This window comes from Enhydra lutris, unplaced genomic scaffold (genome assembly GCF_002288905.1).
Source record: "Enhydra lutris kenyoni isolate GAN:26980312 unplaced genomic scaffold, ASM228890v2 scaffoldscaffold7, whole genome shotgun sequence".
NCBI classification, from domain to species: Eukaryota; Metazoa; Chordata; class Mammalia; order Carnivora; family Mustelidae; genus Enhydra; species Enhydra lutris.
The window spans coordinates 12,230,647-12,257,960 of record NW_019154091.1 but is presented as its reverse complement, the minus strand read 5'-3'; the positions used below and the strand labels follow the sequence as shown (position 1 = coordinate 12,257,960).

At 36.1% G+C, this 27,314-nt stretch overlaps 1 protein-coding gene across 2 annotated transcripts in view; it reads right to left on the bottom strand.

The window, feature by feature from the left end:
• Window positions 1–1,005: 1,005 nt before the first annotated feature.
• The window catches only part of LOC111142130 (decorin), a 42,623-nt gene continuing 16,314 nt past the window's right edge, over window positions 1,006–27,314 (bottom strand). For both annotated transcript variants that reach the window (XM_022495108.1, XM_022495109.1), the window contains exons 3-8: window positions 23,769–23,881; window positions 16,271–16,484; window positions 15,354–15,467; window positions 9,820–9,913; window positions 6,133–6,271; window positions 1,006–1,749 (exon numbers count right to left, since the gene is read on the bottom strand). In XM_022495108.1, the coding sequence (XP_022350816.1) occupies window positions 1,555–1,749; window positions 6,133–6,271; window positions 9,820–9,913; window positions 15,354–15,467; window positions 16,271–16,484; window positions 23,769–23,881 (869 nt within the window). In that variant the 3' untranslated portion in view covers window positions 1,006–1,554. The remainder of the gene's footprint in view (window positions 1,750–6,132; window positions 6,272–9,819; window positions 9,914–15,353; window positions 15,468–16,270; window positions 16,485–23,768; window positions 23,882–27,314) is intronic.

Sequence of the window (27,314 nt, the reverse complement as noted above, 5' to 3'; positions counted from 1 at the left end):
CCTGGAAATCTTGTGTTGTTATGCTTTTGTGTTCTGAGAGAGAAATAATGAGGGAGAGTCATAGTTCAACTGCAAGGGAGGGCCGCTTGAAAATATAATGAAGGAAGACAAAGAACTGCAGAAAAACTTGGCTGGAATTCTGATCAAACTGTACCTAAAGGCTCTTCTAATAGTAGGACCCTTTGGGTTTTCCTTTTTGGTTTAAAGCAGTTTGGATTTGGGGCTGCCTGGGTGGCTCAGTCAGTTGAGAGTCTGACTCTTGATTTTCAGCTCAGGTCATGATCTCAGGCTCATGGGATTGAGCCCCACATCAGGCTCTATGCTCAGTGAGGAGTCTGCTTGTTCCTCTCCCTCCTTGTCTAAACCTCACTCTCCACGTGTGCATTTGTGTGTGCATGCCCTCTCTCTCAAGTAAATAAATAAAATCTTCTTTAAAAAACCATCTTGGATTTGGTCATCAATATTTGCAACCATAAAACAACCAACGTTGTAGACAGAACAAACTATCCTCACATGTTATTCAATTAGATGTTGGGAGCATCAATGTAGTTTTTGGTAAATCTCTATTTTTTGTAAATCAGCCTACTCCCCAGGCCCACTGAGTGGTCTGCTTTGATAAGTCTTTATAAATCCTGAAGAAAAAAGTTCTAAATTTGAAGGTTTAACTAAGTACAATAAATATTTCTAATACATCTAGTAATTATAGAAATATTCAGGTGAGCAGCCTGATTATACACAAGATATTTTAAGACTGATTTAGTATTTTAATACCTGAAAATACCAGCTTTCTAGACCAATCGGGAAAAAAATCAGCTTTGGGCTTTATCAGCTTAGCACTGATCATAGATAATGTAAGTTATAATACACGAATGTCAAAAAACAGGAGTAAAAAAAATATCTGAGAACTTGAAGAGATGTGCTATATTTGTCTAGAACACAATGTCTGCTCTCTTCAGAAGATGGGGTTTAGGGAAGATTTACAATTACACTTTTATACAATGGTAATTTTGAATGTATTTGTAAATTTATTTTTTTCAAAATGATGACATAAGCAAAAATTTTACATAGCCTTATTGAATTTACATATTCAAATGAGGCTTTACCAATAATAACGGGGATTAACACAGAGCTAGACAGAACTTGAAGTTTGACTTTATGTCAAAGGGTCTAACACCCTATGAGCTACCGAAGATGGACACTTTTTTATTTGAATCCTTCTAAGAATTAAATACGAAAAGCTTTACTAAATTGTTGACATATATATATATATTTACTCCAAATTTTAAGTTTAAGGGAATAAGAGTATCTGCAATAGCTCAGTTAACATCAACAGAAAGCTTCAAAAAAGAATTCTGAAAATGGCAGGCAAAATATTTTTTTATTGTAGGCAATTATTTCAACTGCATATTCAGCTTTATGTATTACAAATCATGTGGGAAAAAGATCCACATTGCAGTTAAGTTTCCAGTATCTAGCTTTCTTTTTTTTTCTTTTTTGAGCAATGATATTAATGGGATTTCTGCCAGGTTATAAAAATGAGGGCTTTCTTGGGAATTATTTATAATTTCCAAGCTGGATGGCAGAACGCACATAGACACATCGGAAGGTGGATGGCTGGATCTCCCAGTACTGGACTGGGTTGCTGAAAAGGCTCACACCTGAATAAGAGGCCTTTTTGGTGTTGTATCCAGGTGGGCAGAAGTCGTTAGACCCAACTGCAGAGATATTGTTGTTATGAAGGTAGACAACCTGCAAAATGAAATAATGGAGAGTGATTATTTTCCTCTAAGTAGATGGGGCCATTCATGTAAATACTTTATTCTTTTCCCTTTATTCTTTATTCTTTATCCTTGACCCTTCCTTTCTCTTACACTCTCCACCCAACCATCAACAAATGCTACTAGTTTAATCTTCAAAACGTACATGTGACCCAGTCCTCTCCCCTTATCGACTCCTACAACATTGTCCAAAACTGCCATTATCTCCTCCAGGATGATTGAAGTCATCATTCCTGCTTCCTCTTCTGCCCTAAAATCAATTTTCCTTCCTTAGTTCATAGAGCAATTATTTCAAAAAGTAAGCCAAGTTATATATTCTTCCCTCAACACTCCAGTGCCTTCCTGTCTCATGCAGAATAAAGGCCAAAGTTCTCACATTGGCTCACAAACCTAACAGGATCTGACATCCTTCTGCTCTGATCTCATCTCCCCTCGCTATTCAATCTAACCACTCTGCCCTACTTGTTTTTCCTCTATTACGAAAATCACAATCCTTCTTTTGGTTGGCACACGTTGTTTCCTCCATGTGGACTGACCTTCTCCAGGATGTCTCCGTAGCTTACTCCCTCATGTGATTCATGTAACTTTTTCTTACCGAAGACCTCATTCCTGACTATCCAGGGCTGCACTCTTCTGCCCTAATTCACTTTTTTAGATCTTCATAGTAATTATCACTATATAGCTTATTATATATTTGTGTGTTTTGTCTGAATCCTCCTCTAGAATAAAAGCTCCATGAGGAAAGAAACTTGTTCTGTTTTGTTCATGACGTATCTTCAGTGTCTACTAAGACTGAGTAGGTGTTCAGTAATAATGTTGAATGAATACATGAGTAATTTCATGCTATCTCACAAGCTGTGTCTCCATGGAATATTGCGCTTTTGGGGCAAAAATAAAGTGATGCACATTTTAACAAAATTATACAAAATGAGGAAGTAATATACAGTGAAGAAATAGTGTACAGGCAGCATTAGAATCAAAATAATCACAAACCCTAAGAAACACTGAGTATCAGCATTTGGGATGAACAGACCTAGAAAGTTTAAATGAAAATGCACTATGTGTTACAAATTCTACCTTATGAATATAATTCTACTGTTCAGTAGGATTTTTTCCGAAATGCATTTTATGATTATGTTTAAGATAATGGTAACACGTTCATAGATTTTCCTCGGGGAAATTAAGTATCAGACTTATGAAAAGGACTTTAGAAATGGGTTTTTACTTCTATCGTGTACATGTGAATTTTGAAGAGCAAGAAGTGACTTATACAACCAAAGCTAAAATATAGAAAGAGAAAATTTCTAAAGTACCTTGTAAAACCTATGAGGTGTTCCCTCATAATAATTAACTTAAAATATCGTTGCATTTACCAGAACACTCACTTATATGCAGGGGAAAAGGGTCTTGTTTAAGAAAGAGTTTGGAAGGAGAACAATAGATATCACATAAAAACAGAAGCGAGGGATATTAAGCCAAACAATACGTCCAAGTATTTTTTTAATAATTCTCAAACTGAAAATTTCTTTTCATTTGCCATTCTCTAATTACTAGCAAAAATTAGCAAGAAAGGGGAAACACATTTGGTTAGAGTTTATGACTAATATTGAAGGCAAGAGAAAAAAATATCAAGACATAAAGCAAGTATCAGTCTGTGTAAAAAAGAAAACTCTATTCCCAATTCATTTTATGAAGTCAGTATTTTCTAATATTAAAGCCAGACAAAAATCATCACACACATACACATACAGCCTACAATCAAGTATTTCATATAAACATAGACAAAGAACTTTAACAAAATATCAGGAAACTGTATCTCATAACATTAAAAAAAAATCTATACACCATGACCAAGATGAAGCATGATTTATTCAAGGATGTAAAACTCATTTAGCTGGAAATTAACTAACTTAATATACTATATTAAAGGAATAAAAGGCAAAACCACACGATAAGCTCAACAGACACACAAAAAGCATTTGAATACACATCCATGATAAAAATTTTCAATAAGCTTAAGAATAAAAGAGAACTTTTTCAACTTGATTAAGAGCATCTACAAATATCTGTAGTTAACATCATGCTGAAATGTAAGAGTTTGAGTGTCTACTTGTGGCAGAAGATGAGATTGAAAATTGACTAGAAAAAGTAAGAGGAATATTTGGGGGTAATAGAAGTGTTAGAACTGGATCGTGGTGGGGGTGCCTGGGTGGCTCAGTCCCATCAATGTCTGCCTTCAGCTCAGGTAAGGATCTCAGGGCAGGGGTCAAGTCCAACGTCAGGCTCCCTGCTCAGAGGGGAGCCTGCTTCTCTCTCTGCCCATCCCCTGCTCATGCTCACTCTTTCTCTCTCTCAAATAAATAAAATAAAACAAAAAAGAACTGGATTTTAGAGATGGTTGAAGAATGATATAATTTTGCTAAAAATAACTGAATTATATACTTACAAAAAAAACAGTAAATTAGGTGAAATCCCTAGAAGCCTATAAGAAGGGAGGTGAAATTGATGCATGGATAGCCAATTAGAGAAGAAGAACCAAGAGTGAGTCCCTGTGTGAATCCTCATGAGATTTGCTGATATTCAACAAAGATTTCAAAATAGCCATACCATGTTTTATAATTTTTTTCTCTGTGACCCACACTAAGAAACACAATACATGTATTTAATATAGATAAATCTGTGCATTTAAACAAAGTCTTTATGAAATACTTACCATTACATTGATATTTTATTTTCCATTCATTCTAACCCATCTGAGCCAAGCCTATCCCATAAATGTTCTAAATTAACTCATTAAACTTATTTTATGAACTCAGTAATACAACCAGACTAACATTTGAAAAACAGCAATCAAGAAGGTAAAACTGATTATTCTAGGATATAAAAATGAAAACAAAACAACTGCCCCCCCACAAAAAAAATGCCCACCACCAACAGAATCCTTATGTAAATCATGATGTATCAATCTCATTTGGAATTTTTGTCACAACTGAATAAAAAAAGAAGAGAGATCAGTAACATACTGACATAACTGACAGCAAGTAAGGGATAAACCTATCTTGAACCCCAACCAAAGAAGTGGAAACATTACCAAAATGGCAACTTTATAAAAATGATTTATTTATAATAGAACATCATTGTCAAAGTATAATTTGTTTTTTTACAAAATTTATTTATTTATTTGAGAGAGAGAGAATGCAAGCACAGCAGAGTAGGGCAGAGGGAGAGTGAGAGAATCTTAAGCAGACTCCACGCTGAGCACAAATCTCATGTGGGGCTCGATCTCACAACGGTGAGATCATGACCTGAGCCAAAACCAAGAGTCTGACACCTAACTGACTGTGCCACGCAGGCATTCCAACATATAATTTCTGAATCGCCATTACTGAACTAAGTACCTATGTAAATTTCTGAAAGAGAGAATTTAAATATGACCTTTAAAGAAACTGAAAAATTAGATAAAACAAGCAAATACATTAAATTTATGAATAACCCCCTTATTAATTTTTTAAATAAAAAATTTGAATAACGTATTTGTTGTAGTTACTCAAAGAAACAATGGAAGTCTTATGCTATCATGTATGAAAATATTGTTATTATTTAAATAATGAACATGCCATACATTTATAGATTTACAGACTAGAAACCTCTTTTACCACAGTGGACCCCTGGATGGTATCTTCTTATTCTTATGAATGTACTATAACTCAATAATCTATATAAAGTTAACTCAGTCACACTGCCAGCTAAATATTCCCTTTGACCTACGTGACATCTGTTGAAGCTAAAAGTTATAACTGCTATTTTATTCCATATCTATGGTTCACAGATTATACCATCATTTTCAATCAGTATGTTTCTGTTACAGTGATCTATGACTTCAAACTATCTTGCCTGCTTCATTAAAAATATTATATTCTGGAAGTCAGCACTATAACTAGTTTAAGGTAACAGTCTTATTTTAAAAAATAATAATTTAGACCTATGTTTTTCAGGATGCCTTGGTGGCTCAGTGGGTTAAAGCCTCTGCCTTCGGCCCAGGTCACGATCCCAGGGTCTTGGATGGACCCTGAAGCACTGGGTTCCTTGCTCAGCAGGGAGCCTGCTTCTCCCTCTCTCTGCTGCTCCCCCTACTTGTGCTCTGTCTCTCTGACAAATAAATAATAAATATAATCTTTTAAAAAAATAAACTTGTGTTTTTCATGAAACCAGAATGAATATTTATGTGGAAACATTAAAAATAACTTCCTGCAAAAAGATTTGTAAGCAGAGCTTCCCTTCCTGCCCCCATCATCCCAGTAGGGAGGGTTTGCTCCCTAGTTACCCCTCACACTATTTAGTGGTACTGTATTACCTGGATGTACTTATGTTCCGCAAGCCCACCAGGTACTTTGATCAACTTATTGTTGTCCAGGTGAAGCTCCCTCAGATGAGGAGTGTTGGCTAGCGTGCCATTGTCAATGGCAGAAATGCTGTTAAAACTCAGCCCCAACCTGCGAAGAAAAGCAGAAATGAATGCACGCACTACACACCACTGCCCTCCTCACAGGCGCTGTGTGATTTATCCAGTCAATGGGAAAGGACATTCTTTGTTTTCACCCTTAGTGTTCTCTTTGCCTAGAATGCTTTTTGCAACCTTCCCGAACTCGGATAGAGCCCATTTGTTCTCAAATTCCCAGCTTGGAGTCACTCTCTTTGAAACCCTTCTGACAGGCATCCCCTAGTAAATGTTCCTGTTGTCACCCTCTTAAAAAAACTCAAGGGACTAATGACTTGTGTGTCACTCCTAGAGAAAAGTGACTGTTTTGTGGCATACACAGTATGAACACAGAGTTTGTTATGATCAATGAAGAGCTGTCAAATTGATTTCTCTGTATAATGAATATAATGAATTCACTTCAGAGAAAACTAAAAGGACTACTATTATCATCTTGGTCACTACGGAAATCAAATAACTGTATATTTATTATATAAATTTATTCATTGGAAATAAAAGATAGAAGGATCTAATGAATCAAAAAACACACCTGCCAGGAAGGTTAACAGAATTAGCATCTTGCTTTTGTTTGAGTTTTATCAATGACCACCTGTTAATATCAGAATTTGCCTACTGCCGACATTCCCGGCTACTGGCCTTGATCTCTGACCTAAGTTGTCTCTTTCTTGGCCCCTGACATTTCTTATACAATGCCACTCAAAGTTTTGGGTTGCATTTTTTAAATTAAATGCATGAAAGGTCAAAGTTCTGCAGCTGTGAGGTATCTTCCTAGTAAATGGGATTCAAAAGGCAGAGGTCGACTTGGAGATAAGGTTAATGTATTTGGCATTCTGGGGATGCATGACTCTATCAAAACCGCGGTGCTGCCAATCCAAAAAGGCAGAGAGGGGATACCAGGGATGAGACAACAAGGTAATGAATGAGAGCCAGAATCTAGCTCCAAGAGAAAGAAGAGGAGATGGGGGGCCTGGGTGGCTCAGTGGGTTAAGCTGCTGCCTTCGGCTCAGGTCCTGATCTCAGGGTCCTGGGATCAAGCCCCAAATCGGGCTCTCTGCTCAGCAGGGAGACTGCTTCCCTCTCTCTCTGCCTGCCTCTCTGCCTACTTGTGATCTCTCTCTGTCAAATAAATAAATAAAATCTTAAAAAAAAAAAAAAAAGAGGCGGAGACTACTGGGATCATTCAAATGTAGTGGAATAGGTTTGGGAACTATCTGTAGGGCGCTTTTTGCTTGCCTTCAGCTTCTTTTGATCTTTGAGCCCTTTTGGGATTTAGATTTTTGGTTTATCTGACCAAAGTCTTTCAATTTTAATCATGGCTTGATATTTGAAATAATTGAGATCACAGTATATTGATTTTAGGCCATTAGTAAAATAGTTGGTTTATCTTAGTTATGGATTATTGACTTGACCTCTTGGCTGAGAACATTTCGTTTTTTTCCCCCAATCTCAGACATTTATCTCTTGTTTCTGGTCTTGTCTTTTCTATTATAGAAACATGTCTTCTATTCCTTACAACACTTCAAGTCCCATTTCCAATTTGGGGCTAATTCAGTTTCAGAACATGATAATCCTAATAATTGATTCAAAGAAACTTCATTTTTCTCATGGTTTATTTAGATATTCAATCAATAAATGTTTTTGAGGACCTACTATGTTCACAATATTATCCTAGGTTTATGAAGGCAGAGGACCCATGGCTCAAAAATCATTATTCTTTCCGTCAAAGTTAGGGAGATGATCATAGATGTATACATGTATAACATAAAGGAGGTGTGCCTGAAAATCATCTCATATTTTTGGAGAGAAGCGTATACTATTTTCTTTCCACTTGTTTCTAATAACTAATTGGAATATTTGCCCTGCAACACTGTTTCAAGATCAGGGGTGGCTGCTTTTTCCTTCTTTTCACAGTTTTGATGCTCAACACCAAAATACCTTTCATGTTCCAACATCAGTGAAGAATAAACAACATGAGGATGTGATGGTTTCATAGACAGATTTTTCAAGGCTTGATTCCAAAAGGAAATTTGTCTGATAAATTCAAGTCAGAAAAGTTTGCTTGGCCACTTGAGTCAGTCTGTTCCATTTAATGAATGGAATTTTTAAAAAATCTCCATACCACTTTCATTACAAAATGAATTTTTCTTCTAAAAAGGTACAGATATTATTAATGATTTACCATATTTGGAATTAGATTATTGTTCATCTCTACTATTACTACTGCAACTACCACTGGCCATCCTAAAGATCATTCTATAAAATAGGCAATGCAAATTGTCTTCCTACATTGTTCTGCAGTTAGAGGGACCAAATCACAAAGAAAGGTCAGTGATGCCTAATACTCTTTCAAAATATATTTGCTGTATTAGAGACTGTAATTCAAGTATCTTTAGATAAATGATTCCTTTTTTTTTTAAAGATTATTTATTTATTTATATATTTGTCAGACAGAGATTACAAGTAGGCAAAGGGGCAGGCAGAGAGGAAGGGAAGCAGGCTCCCTGCTAAGCAGAGAGCCCGATGCGGCGCTCGATCCCAGGACCCTGGGATCACCACCTGAGCCGAAGGCAGAGGCTTTAATCCACTGAGTTACCCAGGCATCCCTAGATAAATTATTTCTTATCACTGGAGACAGGAGGGTAAGAAAGGACAGCTAGAGTCACAGGTACAGGCTCACCTTTAGCCCTTACCATCCACTGGCTCACTGGAAATCTCCACAGAAATGAGAAAAGATGTATTATACATTATCTGGTCTTAGCCAATTCTCAAGGATAAATGATATACTTTATATTTATTTATCTACCATAAAATTTTTAAGATAAAAGAGGAGTGAGTCAATTTGGCATAACACCGTGCTCCTTTGTAAGAACATTCTGTAATACCATTCAAGAGCCCAGTGCTTCTTGAAGATAAAGCAAATAGTTAGCAAGCATTCCCTTTTTTTATTACTTAACCAGATTGTTAATGTAGAAAGGTTAAAGTTAGACTAGAAAGCAGAAAAGGAACGAATTATTATCTATCAGGGAAAAAAAAAAGTTGATTTTTTGTTAAAAAAATAATAACTTCTTTTGTTAGACTACGCTAGATGTCCAGAGACATTTTAAACTCTTCAAAGAACAGAAGTGAGAGAATCTCATCATAATTATTCCAATACCATAGGGTGGGATGCCCAGTATGTCCATGATCTGGTAACTTTCATTTTAAGGCATTTTCAAATTCTAAACACTGTTATAATTTACTTGACCTTCTGTTTAATGCAACTAAGTTAGAATATATTGAAGGAACATACTGACTTAATCAGTTACCAGGTACATAAGATATGTCTTAATCTAAAAACAATATGGTAAATAATCTTCATGGTTATGGTAAGTATGCTATTTCATTGTTTTTTAAAGAAGCAATTGGGCCTCCTAAGGTCTGAGTTTGTTAGGACCAACAACAAAAAGAGTAACCAACCGCCCATTGTGTTTCTAATTCGGAACATGCAGGCACTAATACATCTGGCCATTCTACTGATAAAAGGTCATGAAAGAATATTATTACTTAGCCAGATTATTCAGTCCTTTCAGGCTGGATGCATCAACTTTGGTGATTTTGTTGCCTTCCAGATGTAATTCAGTAAGGGAAGGAGGAAGACCTGGAATAGAGAAATACAGAATGTTAAATTAGCAGAGAAACGTAATTACAGGATGTAGACGGACTTAACAAGCAGTAGGCAACCAACTTGCTGAAAGACACAGAGCTTCAAAGGATTTGCTTTTCATCTTTTCCATCAGTTTTGCTTTCTATCTTTTTCTTCATCTCTTTCATAATAATAGATGCTTTGGGAAGTAGGACAAGCAAGTTTTACTTTTCTCGTAGATTGATTTTAACAGAAACGTGGACTATCTTTATCACGTAGTAGATTTTTGTCCTAGTAACTGTTAGGATACTGTCGTAGAACTGAAGTCAAACCCTGAATCTCATTAATTTCCTCCACCTTTGTTACTAAGCTAATACTGTCACTGATAAAAGACCACAAAGGTAAAATGAGATAAGCATTTGAACTGTAATAGAGAAATTATGTGTAAGTTAAACCTATATACAAATTTAATGAAGTATTTCAGTAATGGGTGTCATTAATAACGAACACTTCATGGGGCGCCTGGGTGGCTCAGTGGGTTAAAGCCTCTGCCTTTGGCTCAGGTCATGATCCCAGGGTCCTGGAATCGAGCCCCGCATTGGGCTCTCTGCTCAGCAGGGAGCCCGCTTCCCCCTCTCTGTGCCTATCTCTCTGCCTACTTGTGATCTCTTTCTCTCTGTCAAATAAATAAATAAATAAAATCTTAAAAAAAAAAAAAAAACTAACACTTCATAAACCGCGTTGGCCTTAGTCTTAATGGGCTTTTCCACATTAAAAAACAAATGAAACAAAACTCGAATGCCTCTACAACGTGGATGTGTAGAAAGAGCTAAAGCTGACTTGGATCTTTTAAATCAAGACTGTTTCTTTACACAAGAGGAATGCAGAGGCCTAGAATCAAGTGATTGGCCATATGTAGAACACCTGGGGAAATAATTTTAGATCTAAAGTATCCGTGAAACCTCTGAGTAATATTTCTCGAAAGGCTATGATTTCTAAACATTTAGTAATATTAATATAAAAGTTTAAATATTTTATTTTCATTTCCTCCTGCCATCTGAGGATATACGATGCTTTTATATGGCTTTTTAAAGAGCATATTGTTCCACTTACAAGAATAGCCACAAGTACAAAGAAAAGAGCAAATCAGTTATATGTCAAACTAACATCTGCTTAGCAGAGAGTGTTGGTTATCTGTCCATAAGGAACAAAGTTGGGAAACTGTAGGTTATGTTTGGTAAGAAAATTTTCATGGCCCACCCCTGAATTCTGTCCATACCATCTCTTTCATGTAAAAGTTTAGTCCGTATTTGATTTAAACTTATTGTTAGTTTCTCTACAGCATGATGTTTTGTGTGGGAAATGCTAAGCTACTCACAGAAAGTCTGTCATGTAGCAAACACGGATACTGGCACTTTTTCTAGCTTAGCTCATTTAACTTTTTCAGTTTACAAATTATTTTTTGTGAACCTCCCTTCCATTGATGAAGAAACGGAGACTCCAAGTTACAAATTTTGGAGGTTATCTAGCTGCCACGTAGGGAAGTAATATGATCTCAGATGGTCAAAGAGAGTTCAAATAGCATGCTTTTAACTGAAGGGAATGAAATGGAGACAGTGTAGGAAAACCAAGAGGGACTTAACTCCTGGAAGCACTGGTCTGAGGCCAAGGTTAAAAGTTTCCATAGGCTTAGAGACAAATACCTCCTTCTGGGAAAATGAACAAATGAGATAATAGTTGTTAGGAGTAATGGGTGTCTGGGCAAAATTAGAAGCAACAATTTAAAGCCTACTTGTACAAGTATTATTATTTTTCAGGACCCCTAAAAGAATGTCAACCTTGGAGAAAGACATCCTGTGATTATCTTGTGTCCACTGAGAAGTAATGACCACAAGTTAATGACCATGGGATTGAAGAATGCTTCCCTACTCCCTTCCCGCCCTCTGGAAAAGTGGCTTTTCTATTCTTTGCACAATACCCCTTCCTCTTTCCAGTCGGCTCCCTTGCAGGTATGCTATCTCTATAAACTCCACCAGCATTCTTTCTCTTGAGTCTGGTGTTCATTTTCATGACATGGAGGCTCAAGAACCTGGTCTTGGAGTCTAGTAGCAAAATCACAATTGAGTCATTCTTATGACTAAATACCAGGAGACCACAGTCACTCTTGGAATAAGGGATTTCAACCTCTCGAATCTCCTTAGAATAAATAAATGTGGATTTTTAAAATATTCCTACATGTAATTAATGAATGAATATATAAAACAAAGCAATTGAATACACATCTTTTCTTCCCTATCACCATGAAAAGATGTTTTTAAAAATGTACTGTCTCTAGAATAACAATCATCATCGTGTCCCAAACCCTACCTACTTTCTAAGTGTCTTCCCTTCTACAGCATCAGTTTCCCAAAAGGGAAGTGATAACCAGGAGAAAGTTTGACAGTGGAAGAAAACTGCAATAGGATAGAGAGAGGCAAATTTATCAAGAATACCAGAATCATTTGCCACCGTAGTAATATTTAGCTAAGAACCTATAGTCTACCTCCTTTTTTTCCCTTTCATTTCCCTTCGCATTTTTAAGATAAATATATTAAGTGCTTACTTTGGGCCAGCTACTATGTTTGCACATTATGCATCTTATTTGTGTTTATTAATTCTCATAAATATCCTAGAAGACAGGGGTCATTAACAACTCCATTTCACAGACAGCAAAACTGAGGTTTGGAGATGTGCAAAAATTAGCCTGAAGTCACAGAACAACTAAGTGGTGGAATCAGACCTGCCAGCCATGTGGTCTACGTGGAGAATTCATAACTCTCCACTTCACTCCACTGCCATGTGTTTCCATCATTGATGGTAGATAGTGTGTGGACATTAAGACTCCCAGAGGAGGACACCTGGGTGGTTCAGTGGGTTAAAGCCTCTGCCTTCAGCTCAGGTCATGATCCCAGGGTCCTGGGATCGAGCCCCACATCAGGCTCTCTGCTCAGCAGGGAGCCTGCTTCCTCCTCTATCTCTGCCTGCCTCTCTGCCTACTTGTGATCTTTGTCTGTCAAATAAATAAATAAAATCTTAAAAAAAAAAAAAGACTCCCAGAGGATAGTGCTATACAGGCATAAGGGTCAAGCCTAGGAAAAGCAGACTTATCTGTTTTGTTGGCATAAATATGCACAGGCGGGAGTACTTAAGTTGGCAGCAGAGTACAATGGTCATGCCCATGACTCATGTCAGCACAGCACAGTCCTGGCTTGGCCACCTCCTAGCCCCAGGACCTTGGGCACGATGTACTTCATGTCTTTAAGCTTCATTTTCCTCATTTATTAAGCAGGTATGATAATATTACTATAGAGGAATGGTTTGAGATTCATAGCAAAGAATCAATAAAAAGCTTTTGGCACAATACCTGGTATTAGTAAGTGCTTAGCAAAACTTCGTTACTATAATTTTTATAGTAAGTGTTTAATACATAAAAGTAAGCTAGAGATGGTGAGAAAAGACCACCTAGGGTAGGGAGGAGAAATAACAAATACAGGTCACTAAGTGATGAAATGTGTTCCCGAGGCATATTTTGGAGGATGCATTAAGAAGGAGAGCAAAATCAAAGACTGTGTTTAATGCAAGTCATTTAGCAGCATGAAGTAGTGGAAAAGACCCAGACTTTAAATTCCAGCTTTTCTACTCCATTTCCTACAGCTCTATAGATTTGGGCATTGCATATATTACATGTGTACATGTAATATATAAAAATATAATTTAAATTTTAAAATATTATTAAAATATAAAAATATATTAAAAATATAAATATATACACATCTGCACTCGAGATAATATTAATATATATAACATATAATAAATATAGATATAGATATGTACACATCTGCAGTGGGGATTTAAAAAAGAAACAAAAAAATAAAACCACTTATTATGATACAACAAGTTGGAGGCCCAACATGAAGGTGCTTCAAAAACTGTAGATCAATCTCTATCTATCTATCATTTATCCATCATCTATCTATCTATCTAATCTATACCAGCAGTTACTATTATGGGCATAAAAACATCTTCGGTATCAAAAAGACTGTGGAGAGAGCAAGGGGTGGTAAGAAACCATTCTATGGAATATATCTTCTTGGAAGCTGAGTTTCTGTGGAAGTACAGTGAAGGGTAATTGTTTTCTGTGGGCAAGGACCTACACTTTGTACCCAGTCCAAGAACGAGATATCTAAGCTGAGAAAGGGCCAGATGGAGGAGAAAATTTGATAATACAGAGGGGCTTTTGTGAGACTAAAACCCTGGAGCAGGGAAAATGTGAGAATTAGAGGAATTGCTTTTTTGGTGAGTTGATTTCTTTTCTGATTCACAAAGATTGGCTTCCTTGCCTCCCCCAGGGAACCCTTAGCATGAGGCCATGTGATGACTGTTGCTGACCTGTCTGGCTTTGCTCTGGGTGATAAGCTCCTTGAAGTTAGGTAATAGACCCTATTCATTGTCCTGTCTCTGGTATTTGGTACTTTGCCTAAGCAAAATGAGTGTCAAAATAATTTTAAGAAATAATAAAAGGTAATATTAATCTACTACTTATTTGAATACCAGATATTTCTCTAATTAGTTACTTAATTTTAAGGCAAACTAATGCTATTACACATTCATGAATAAAGAAATTGAGGCAGGGGCACCTGAGTGGCTCAGTTGGTTAAGCGGCTGCCTTTGACTCAGGTCATGATCCCAGGGTCCTGGAATCGAGCTCTGCGTAGGGCTCCCTGCTCAGTGGGGAGCCTGCTTCACCCTCTCTCTCTGCCTCCTGCTCTACCTCCTTATGTTTTCTCTCTCTGTCAAATAAATAAATAAAATATTTTTTAAAATAAAGAAATTGAGGCGTAAGTATTGAATAAACTTGCCCAAGGCCTTAGAGCCAATTAGGGACAAACTGAACTCAACCATACAGACCAAAATCCCCACTGTACAACATACAACCGGCATTATCATACAAGAGCATGACCTCTGTGGATGCTCTTACTCTTAAGGCCTGAGATGTCCTATGATGGAAAGGAATTCACTAAAAGATTGCAGACTCGAAGTAAAAATTGGCTCAATTTCAAGGTACGTCATGTATCTTCTTTTTTAATGCCACTAAGGTATTCTATTTTTTAAATAATTGTACATTAGTGCTATCACAATTCTTCTCTTTTATCACAATTATTTAATATGAAATCATTGTGTGTTAAGTTATATCTTAGAAGAGACTTAATAGGTAGAAGGGTCTAGCCATCTCTACTGTGGGCCTCGATGGCCCAGGGGTCATCTAGGCTCAAAAGAAATACTTTCAAGGGTAAACAATTTACCAGCAATAACATTGGCTACTTCAGTCACCATTTAAATTTCCAAAACAATTTTTTTTTAATGTTAAAGTTTTAAGATTTAGTTGTTCAGACTGCTTTGGAGAGTTTTCTGTCACCTTGAGGGATGGTGGTTATATTGGTGTCAGCAATGCGGATATAGGACAGCTTCTTCATTCCCTGGAAGGCTCCATTTTCAATTCCCGAGCTCTTCAGTGGGTTGGTGCCCAGTTCTACAAACGCAATAAATACAAAGCTTTAGCGGACAATATTAGGATATTGCAAATCAGAGTAGGGTCTGTTTCAACAAGGATTTTAAGAGAAATGTGGGTTGATAACAACTTGACTGAGAAACCAAAGAGAAATTAAAGGATACACTCTTCAAAGGGATAGCAAACTGAGGCAAAATTTTCTTTTTTTTAAAACAAACAACAAACACAATAAGAAAACAAAGATTTATGGGAAAAGCAATAGTGATGAAAACAATAACAAGATTATTTAAAGTACATACACAGGATTGCACAGAAATCAACAAAAACACGTGTTAATAAGTCACACTTATTATGGTGTTATTACTTTCCTGAGATGAATTAAAATATGAAATAATTTGAAATATTAGCATCTTGTAAGCCAATTATAAAATCACCATCTTTACCACACATGGAGCAAAACGTTAGAACACATTTTTTAAAGCGAGTGATTTACACATGTTCAGAATAGAAACAATTCCCATGATGGAAAGGTATCCCCACATAACTCTAATCAATCACTACCTAATTCCATCTCGCATCTTGGGCATACAGTAGGGTGACTTTGGCCCTAGAACTTCTCCACATTCTCAGATCCTCGAGGACGAGAAACAAAAACATTGTAAGGTACGATTCCAAATCTCATTTCTGCCGATTTTGCTACTGTTACTCCTACAGGCTAAAGATATGTAAGCTCTGGCTGGTCTACCTCCTGCAGCTATAGCTTACTTGGAATCTTCTAAGGTGGACCTTCAATCCTGGCCTTAGAGTTTTAAGAATATCTGTACCTATGACGATCATCTGGTTCAGTCCATTGAACACAGCTTTCCGCACTTTGGTGATCTCATTCTCATGGGCACGCAGCTCCTGAAGAGTTTTGGGCATTTTTTCTGGCAATTCCTTCAGATGATTCTTGGATAGATAAAGTCGTTCCAATTTCAACAAAGGTGTGAATGCTCCAGGGCTGATTTTGCTAATTTTGTTGTTGACAAGAATCAACGTCTATAGATGATGAACAAAAACAACACCTTAATTTCAACTCTCTCTCTCTCTCGCTCTCTCTCGCTCTCTCTCTCTCTCTCTCTATATATATATATAGCAAGAAATTAGAAAAAATCAAATATTATATATATTGCAAGAAATCAGAAAAAATTAAGCAAATGTGACTCTTTCACTTAAGAAGTGTATGAGGATCTGAACATCAGGAGCATCAGGAATAAAGGTGATGAGATATAGGTTATAGGTTATAATATAGATACATAGATAGACACTTAATTTTTAAACAGTTAATACTTCTAAAGATTGAAACTACAAGAGTAACCCGAGATACCAAAAAAGAATCCAGCGCCACGGGCATCCATCCCCCAGCCTAAAATCCATCTTCATTGACTGCTGCCATGAATTCCAGTACCAAATGGTGACACCAATTTATATTACCATCAGCAACGCAAAAAGTAAAAATTTTGTGCTTTCTTGCAGCCTTATAAATTTAGATCTATTTTTTTCAAAAAGTTTGTCAAAGTAATACACCATGTTGTACCTCATTATAATTTCTTTGCATTTCTTTGTCACTTGAAAGTTTAAATGAACTTCCTTTTGTTCTGCTACTGTTTTCTGTACTTTTTGGAAAGAAAGGATTACCTGATCACAATACTACTCATTTTAGTAAGTTTTAATATATTTTAATAATTGGTCTACAGAAAATAAAGATGTAATTAATATGAAATGCAGAGCTTTAATATATTTTTCTTCTGTTTTTGTCCTTTTTACATATACAGGTTTTATGTAGCCAAATATGCTAACATATTTGGTAATTCTTAAATTTTTATTTCTGCAAAATTGCTTCTCATTCATTACTGGTATATGTATAGCTATTGCTGAGCTTATTTTTGGATACCTCTTTCTCTTCCAATGATACATATGTCTATAGAACCATTCTTCTTATTATTCTAAATTTTCTATCAATTAATCCTAAGGAATTCAGGATCATTTGAGTATGGTCTAAGAAACCTCATTTTCAATTGTAGTGGATTTATGTGCATATATGAAAAGCACAGGGACAAAAAAAGAAAACAATGAGAACTTCCAGATTCAGAAATGCAGGAATACTTTCTGAAGGTAACAGCTGGTTAGTTAACACATGTATATGCTCATGGAGTTCACATTACTTGACTAACTAAAAGTCCTTCTAAGTAATAGTTTTTCAGCTAATCCTAAAAGATGATGGGTTGATTAAAACAAAACCCCAGGAAATTCCAATGAATATTACAGAAAATTAAAAAACACATGAGAGTTAAAGTCATAGGAAATTAATATCAACCAGCAAAATGTCCAGGAAATTAGTAAAAGCTAGAGCCAGAGGAGAGGTTTAAGAGGACTTGCATCATTGAAAGACACCCAAAGTGGCAGATGCTTAATTATGAAGAAAGAGGAGATATTCTATTGCTATCTATGGAAGACAACTCTGAAAGCTAGATATCATTCAATGCATTCAACATGGTCTGAAAATCTGATTATTTTATGTTAAATATCAAAACCTAGTATGAAGAATCACCCTGATGATCTATTATCTGACATTTCTGCTAATAAAATATCATCTTTTTTAAACTAGATAATAACTAGATGATGCCTCTACCTATGAGCATGCCACAGTAGTGTCTGCTCTTAAGTCCTGGGGGTTGTGTGACATTTGCCCCAATTATTTCTTCAGTACAGTGGGAATAATAATAGCACCTACAGGCCATACCTGATAATGTATATAGACTTATTTGCAAAGCACCTTTCAAATGGCAACATTTGTGCTTTCAAATTAAAAAAAAATTGTAACATAAATAAACTATGTAAATTTTAGTCATAATGAGGTAAAATCTTAATACCTATATGAATTAGAATTTCACATAAAACAGATCCATAGGTAAGGCAGCTCTTTCTGCCATTGGGTCCTGTCCCCATGCTTTAATAAAACCACCTTAAAGAAAAATCCACAGGTGAAAAAAAGTTAATTGTGTAAATACAGTATTGCTTAAAGATGGTTGATGTTAGTGCCATACACAGTGATATGTATTTAAGAAAGCACCCTTACAATTATAACAGGCAATGACAAGATGTTGAGATGGGAAAACAAAAGAAAACTAATTCCATTGGCTAATGCAAAAGGCCAGCTAAACCAGAGAAAAAGTCAAAGGTGAACCTCAGGTATTCTTCAGGAGATCAGCTGATGAAAAGCAGAAAGCTCTTCCTGTAAACAACCCAAGGTGATCTCCAAAATGGTTCACTATTCACTTGGCCCAGAAAATCCTACAAGATCATGCAAATCAGGGTGTTCAAATCTTTGTGTTTGCTTTAAGAACGCATATGAAACTGCCTAAGCCATCAAGGGCATGCATATCGGAAAAGCCACCAAGTATCTGAAGGATGTCACTTTGGGGAAGCCATGTGTGCCACCCGGTCCCTACAATGGTGGAGTTAGTAGGTGAGCCCCGGGCCAAACAGTCAGTCTGGACACAGATGGCCCAAAAAGAGTACTGAATTCTTACTGCACATGCTTAAAAATGCAGAGAGTATTGCTGAACTTAAGAATTGTAGATTCTCTGGTCATTGAGCACATCCCAGGGAACAAAGCTCCCGAGACGCAGTGTTGAATTGACAGGACTCACAGCCGATGAACCCCTCCCTGCAGGAGCTCTCCCTGCCTCACTGAGATGATCCTCACTGAAAAAGCAGAAAGATCTTAAACCAGAAGAGGCAGTTGCACAGAGGAAAAAGATATCCCAGAAGATACTTAAGAAACAAAAATTTGTGGTCTGGGAGTCAATTCTGCATAAAACAAATTCAAATAAAAGTAAAAACAGAGAAGAAGAAAAGAAAAGGTAAAAGACAAGCAGAATCAGTTTATCATGACTTTGCAAAGATGGTATAGAAGTCAGAGGAGGAGAGATAAAATTGAAGCACAGCCTCAAAAACCAGGATGGCCTACTTCTTTGGTAACTAAAGAAAAAGGGATCTAGCCTGGGAGGTAGGGGAGAGGTGATGAAGAAGGCGACTGGCAATGGAAATGAGTGAAAGTAGGAATAAAAGCATTTTCACCACCTTCATCCAAGAAGGAGATCAAAAGAAACAAACTTGAAGTTTTAAAGTGTATAAGGACAGGAGAGGTAAGGTACAACATGATGACTATAGCCAACATTGTGGCATGGTATAGTTGAAGGTTGCTAAGAGAGTAAGCTAAAAGTTCTCCTCACAAGGAAAAAAACATTTTTTTCTTTTCATATATATATATATATATATATATATATATATATATATATATGAAAATGTTTTATATGTATATATTTATGTGTGTGTGTATATATATATGTATATATATATACATATATATATAATATTATATATGGTGTATGTTAACTAAACTTATTGTGGTGATCATTTTGCAATATATGAAGTCATTATGCTATACACCTTAAACTTACACACTGCTGTATGGCAATTATAGTTCAATAAAATTGGAAGAAAATAATCTTGAAACCTGACTTAATATGATGTAGTTTTCTCCAAAGTCACTTATATACGGTTTACACTGCATCAGGTATGGTTTTAAGGAATTGTATGGTTACTATCATTTTTATAGGCAATTAACAGACTCAATTCACAGTGCTCCTGAGTTTCAGTCTCAACATTTGGCTCTTATTTGTGAGTGACAATGAACGTGCGTGACTTATAGTGCGTGACTAAGTAACCTTTCTGTACCCGGGTGTCCTCTTCTGTATAAAGGCGTTATTAAGAGTGTCCACCTCAAAAGAATGGTTGTGAAAATTAGTAAGTGAGTGTGTATAGGTATTAAGCCTAGTATATAGTAATTGCTAGACAAGTGTTTACTAATACTCAATCTTCAAAAATATTTTATTTTTAGTTAAAAAAACCTCCCTGACTAGATTTTTTGAGCATGAATTCAAAGGAAATATATTAAATGTTAGCACTGTAATATTTAATTTTCCATTATTTCGCAGGATAACTGTGTTTTTTGATTACATACGAGTATAAAACTATTCTTGCACAGAATATACTACTCATCATGAGACAGAGTCTAAAATGATAAAACTATTGAGAAGAGAGGAAGCATTCTGTCAAATCCTTTCTATTTTAATCATTGCTGAAGTTTCACTTCTCATCCTCCTTTTCATTCAAGTGTGGCTTTCCTGGCTGAAATTATAATGTTTATTTGCATAATAACAAGGATAGAAACTATCATGAATGAAAGAGTAAGAGAAAAATAGCTGTTTAACATCCTCTGAAGAGTTGGAAGCTCTAATAAACTCTTCCTCTCCTCCATGTATACTTTGAAGTAGAAAGAGATTGCTAAGATGGTAGTTGCCTAAAACATACAGAGAAAGAAACATGGAAAAGAAAGAACATATTATTACAAATGCCAGATTTAATGACAGTGTCACAGAAACAGATATCTCTTATTTAAGGCCACACAGAGTTTAAATAAATTATTTAGATTATACTTAACAATATAGAAAGTTAGGATTCAAGTAAGAGAATTTTCCTCCCTTAAAAAATTAGCTTTAGGGTAAACTTATAAAAATAAAATGAAGTTTTAAATTTTAGTTCATTGAAAATAATATTTTTTCTTAATTAATCTTTTAACAGATCTGGTGATAGTTTAAATAGTCATTGACAAACCTTGTTGGTATCACCATTGTCCCACTCCCAGGGAAAGCATACCATGGAGGCGGAGAAAAGGTGGGTTGGGGCTCAGGCCTGGCATCCTAACAGTGAAGATGGATCCTACTGGTTCAAGATTTGAAATCTCTAGCTCAAGCCTTATCCTCACTTTTTCTAGCCTGTCTTTCACTCTAGCCACCTCCTATCTGCTTATTTTCTTCTTTCCTTTCCTTTTGTAGAGAAAACCCTCTTTTCCTTCTCTTCCTTTCAAAATTCTGCTACCCCTCTAAAAAATCCTTTGTCCCATATTCTCTCACATACTGGTCACCTGATGTAGGATATGTCTGATCTGTCTGATAGCATTCACTACTTATATTACATTGGTCTCCTATGGTTGGACACTTCAATAAGCTGACTATGCCATTTTATTTGCCACTTTTGTTTATATTAATTGTTCCATAGAGAATCTTAAAATCTTAAGGAAAAAATCCTTACAACCTTCTAAGAATATGGTATATTTTCTCCTAGTAGGTGTTTATTGCTTTTCTCACCCTAGCTGTCAGAAAGTTGGTATCTAAATCTTGTCCTGATTATATTAATTCTATAACATAGGATGACCAGTTTATTTTACATTACATTATTTCCCTTGAATCTCTATTTCTTATTCTAAAGCATACCAGCCAGATGTCTTATTTTTATATTTACATGTATTGCCTATTCTTACTATACATCCCTTCAATTATTTTCTATAATGGTTACAAGAACTAAATGGATCTGAAATTAGAGTTTTCTGTTTATACTCCCAACCTTAAAAATGTATTTCTCTGATATTCATCATAAGAACCTGTAAACTTATCTCTACATATAGGTCACTCATAACTAAACAATTCTCTCCATTGTTTTCTGAAACTTCTAACACTATACATTGCATTTTTTTTTAAAGATTTTATTTATTTGACAGAGAGAGGCACAACGAGAGAAGGGAACACAAGCAGGGAGAGTGGGAGAGGGAGAAGCAGGCCTCCCGCTGAGCGGGGAGCCCGATGCGGGACTTGATCCCAGGACCCTGGGATCATGACCTGAGCCGAAGGCAGACACCTAATGACTGAACCACCCAGGTGCCCCCTATACATTGTATTTCTAATGTTGAGGAAAACTCTGCTTCCCTGAAATTTCCACTCAGTTGTCAAGAGGACAATTCTGTCATCTTACAGTTGAAGCAAGTAAATTCAATTTCTCTTTTCCAGCATGGCCCTTCAAAATTGTCACTCACGTCCTCTTTCACTCAGTTTGGGCATCCATATCTCTGTCAACTCTGCCTATCAGACATGGTTTCCAAATTCTTTATCCTCATGATAACCATTCTATGGATACTCAACAGTTAATGCCCTCCTTAAAATGTTATGCCCAGGACCAGACTTAATACTTCAAGAGTGGTCTACCAGAGTCGAATACAGAGACAGTGAGACTTGCAGTATTTATTTTGGACATTGAAGGTTGGCTTATTTATACTAAATGTGCAATGATATTCTGAGGGTAAACTACATTCTATTTATCTCACAGGTAGAGAGCTGGACTAGAGCATACAGTTTATTAGGATTCTGATCCCCTACCTGAAAAGACAATGCACTTACTCTGACAGAAGGCTGCCTTAGCAATGCTGAACCCTATTTGATGGGGTTGGTCATCCTCCATTTACCACACACCCTCTCCCAACTATAGTTATACTCATTCTTCGTTCTTTGTGAGCTTCCTTTGTGTCCTGGGAAGATAAACTCTGGGAACTACTTCACCCAGATGATCTTGACCCTGGCCCCCAGTTAGGTTCACCTATAGGAGACACAGACAGGAAATGAGGAGGTAGGACTACGGCTCCCCACCTCTTTCAAGGTGGGCTTGGGTGTTTCATAATGCTTCGTTGGTTCCTATATCCCTCTGCAAATCATCCCTTCAGTAAAACCTTCTCTGTGAACACTTTAGAGAGTGCCACCAATTTTCTGCTGGAATCCTGTTTGGTAGACTGGATGTGTGACATAATAGAGTAGAGGTAAATAAAAATCACAATTAAAGCACAGATACAGATAAGAATGCAATAAGCAAAGTTCTAAATACAAAGCAAGCTGTAGATATATAGATATTTGAAGATAGAATTATATTTACTAAGTAAACTACAGATGGCTATCCCTTTTTCTCTTGGTGCTAATCTTTGAGCCTTTACAACATTGGCACCTCTTAGAAAACTAATGAAAGAAGACCAAAGAGATAAACTAATACTAAGTTCAGTAATCCATTTTGTATTTTGCTCCAATATTGAAATAGAATCTACCTAGGAAGATAAAGACTTTAATTCATGAAATGTAAGAGAAGACTATGATATGAAGTATTTTTTAGGATATAAAGACCAAAGATATGTGGGGTAAATGTAAGAAAATTGGCTGATTTTTTTAGGGGTTAATGAATATGATGCTTTGCTCCCCTCTCATCCCCTAAATAGAGGATTTAATAAATGCTTCTGTGCTTATTTATTACCATATAGTACTCCTAGCCTTGTTTTGAAGAATCCTGTGAGTCAGATCTTGTTACAACTCAAAAACAAACAAACAAACACAGAACTCTTACATGAAGGTTCTTCAGGTTCTTGAAGTCCCCATCTTTGATTTCGGTTATTTTGTTGTTTTGCAAGTCAAGCAGCGTAGTGTCAGGGGGAAGATCTTTTGGCACTTTTTCCAGACCTTGTGTGACAGTAAAAGAAATATGCAGTCAGTAAGAGGGACGCAGGACCACAGAATCACAAAGGACGTGCTCACCAAAAAATCAATGTTGCAATGAAAGTTTTACCACTACCATATTTTTCTTCTTCTAGGGATTACATCGACGATAGTTTAAAATATCTGCTTTATCCTTTCCAAAGAAGTCAAATGCTCTATATATTTTTTAAAATCATACACTGATCACATTATTTTTTCCATGTAATTACTTTGCTGTGAAAACTAAAATTCATATTTTGTAAGAGAGTGGCTGAAAACTCTCAGGGCACATTAGGGTGTTACCTCATTGTTCTTGTTTTAGAAAATAATATGCTGAGTGAAATAAGTCAAGCAGAGAGAGTCAATTATCATATGGTTTCACTTATTTGTGGAGCATAACAAATAGCATGGAGGACAAGGGGAGTTAGAGAGGAGAAGGGAGTTGGGGAAAATTGGAAGTGGAGGTGAACCATGAGAGACTACGGACTCTGAAAAACAATCTGAGGGGTTTGAAGGGGGGTGGGAGGTTGGGGGAAGCAGGTGGTGGGTATTAGAGAGGGCACGGATTGCATGGAGCACTGGGTGTGGTGCAAAAATAATGAGTACTGTTATGCTGAAAATAAAAAATAAAAAAAAAAAAAAGAAATTAAAAAAAGAAAATAATTCCTTTGATCAGTGTTAAGTGCATGTGATTTCTAAATTTATGCCTTTCTACATAAATATACCATTTAGTAGAGAAGAGCTTTAGCCAAATCATTGAAGATCCATCTGACCTAATCTACCATTGCCACAGAGGTACATTCAAAATGCTTCTGTCTCTTCCATTGGCTTTGTTTCATATTGATGTAGGAAGTTAAGCAGAAATTTGATATTCTATTAAAATTCTATCAAATTCATGTGATCTTTTCTGTATTTGAGATTGCATAACATACATCAGAAAAGTTTTTCCACCTCTCCATCGTACTTGAAGCTGGAATTCTTTCATTCACTCAACAAAGCCAATAGAATACCTCCTAGACATCATCAGTTTATCAGGTTCTGAGAACACAGCATGACCAAGACAGAAATTGCCCACATCCCTGTAGAAAATATAATTAATCTACAGCTTTCAGTTAAAAGGAAAACTGTAACAGGGAATGCAATTGTTATGTTGGAAAGATGTCTTTTCAATTTTGAACCTTACGTAAGTGTGTGCTGTTCAATTATCATGGTAGTCATCGTGCTGTCTTCAAGTCCTCCATGAAAATTACAGAAAGTGTATCTGAAATCACCTACCTTCTAAGTTCTCTGCAAATAACTTTTTTACTCACATGACTCTGTTGATAGTGGGGGAAAAAAAATCTAGTATCCAATTCAGAGATCAACTGTTATAAATTTAAATATCAAAATGCATGTGATTCTAAACATACATAAATATATTCCAAGAACTTACTACAGAAACAGTTCACAGAGAAATGACAAGAGTGAAGTGTTTTCGGTGATAAACAGCTATCTTGCAGGAGGATTTTTAACGGCATTATGCAGTCATGATCACTGCCATTTTCAGAAATGTCAGTTTGATAATTTCATGCAATTAGGAGTGGCAGTCCTCTGCCAAATCTTTGATAATTAGTGTTCTCCAACCAAGTAAAGACACATTGCCTTTCATTTGGAAAAAAAAAAAAGTTAACTGCCTACATTTCATTATTACTCCACGGGCTTCTTTGTCAAAGTTTTAATTTCCACTTATGCTCACTTTTATACATTATTGAACTTAAATCCCAGTGACTCTTTTAACATTTGTTCAAACCTAAAGTGCAGATAAATTTCAGTTGTGGAGGGAAAAAATGATATATCTGCTTGGCTAACAATTTGGTTATGTTGTCCTTCTAGAATTTTAGGAACGTCTTGGGGTGAATTGTATACATTATTTTTTTGGAAGATTTAGCATAAAAAAATCTTAAAGCTTGGGATATTCACATTTTAATGCTTAGAAAGTCACTTTAATGATTAAAATCATAACCCTACTATCTTCTCTGAGTTACTAGTAAATTTATATCCATCTCAGGGATTTTACATATTCATATTTTTATAAAAACTTTGTATTTATTCTGACATCAGATGCAAGAACATACTGTTACATTTAAGGTCTAGCCAGGGCATTGCACTGTCAACTAGCTTTTCCAACAACTACAGGCAGAGTAAAACAGGGACATTACCCTAGTTATGAGTTCTTAGAATGTCACAAAGGGAAGGACTATTAAGTAACAGCGAGTCTATGATTCCAAATGCTGATCAGATAAACTCTATAATGAGGTTCTTATCAGTCTATAACAAAATTAGAAAAACAAATGAGTGCAATGAAGTTAGTTTTAATATAAATTACACATACGCACATACTCACATACATGGATACACACATTTCTGAAACTAGCTTCTGCTTCTGTATTAAATATACCTTCTTAAAAATCATTATAATAAGCAGATGGCAGGTTGTTGTTATTTTGTTTAATTTGGTTTTCACCTTATAAGAAATTAACTTGTTCAACATTCAAACAATCTCAATGGTCCCAGAAATCAAAGAACTTCTAAATTAGTCCAATACTTCCTTTTATGGGTAAAGAAACAGAAATCAAATGAAATTATTTGACTTTGGGGTGCCTGGGTGGCTCAGTGGGTTAAATCCTCTGCCTTGGCTCAGGTCATGATCTCAGGGTCCTGGGATCGAGCCCAGCATCAGGCTCTCTGCTCAGCAGGGAGCCTGCTTCCTGCCTGCCTCTCTGCCTACTTGTGATCTCTCTCTCTCTCTGTCAAATAAATAAATAAAATATTAAAAACAAAAGCAAAAACAAAAACAAAAAAACAAAAAAACTTCTATTAAAAAAAAAGAGAAATTATATGGCTTCACTAAGGTGTCTCATGTTTAATCTAAACCAAGAACAAGATGGTATGAGACCCCACTCTAGAATTATGCAACATGCCATATGTACTTGTAGACAGTGTGTATTTTTTTTAAAGAAGTTGATCTATACTGTTCCTTGAACATACCATGCTTATTCTTAACTATTCGTTTTTGCTTTTGTTCTTATAATTTCTGTTTCACGGAATATTCCACCCACTCATGTCCTTCGAGCTTCATTCTCACAACCTCTAAAAGTGCTCTAACAACCCCTTTACCCCTCTCCTCTAGAATATTCATCCTAACCACACCAGACAATGGCGACCACATAGCCCCTGCCAAACTCCTGTTTGTATATAAGCTCATGAGGTATTGTCCTGCACTTTAGTTTTCTTTCTTTTCTGTAAGTTCCGGAAGAGCAGGGACAAATGACTATATTTCGTGAGAGTTGTGATCTTACCGCTTCATATATAAAGGTATCTTTTTGATTGATTAGGTTTTTTTTAAGATTTTATTTATTTATTTAACACAGAGAGAGAG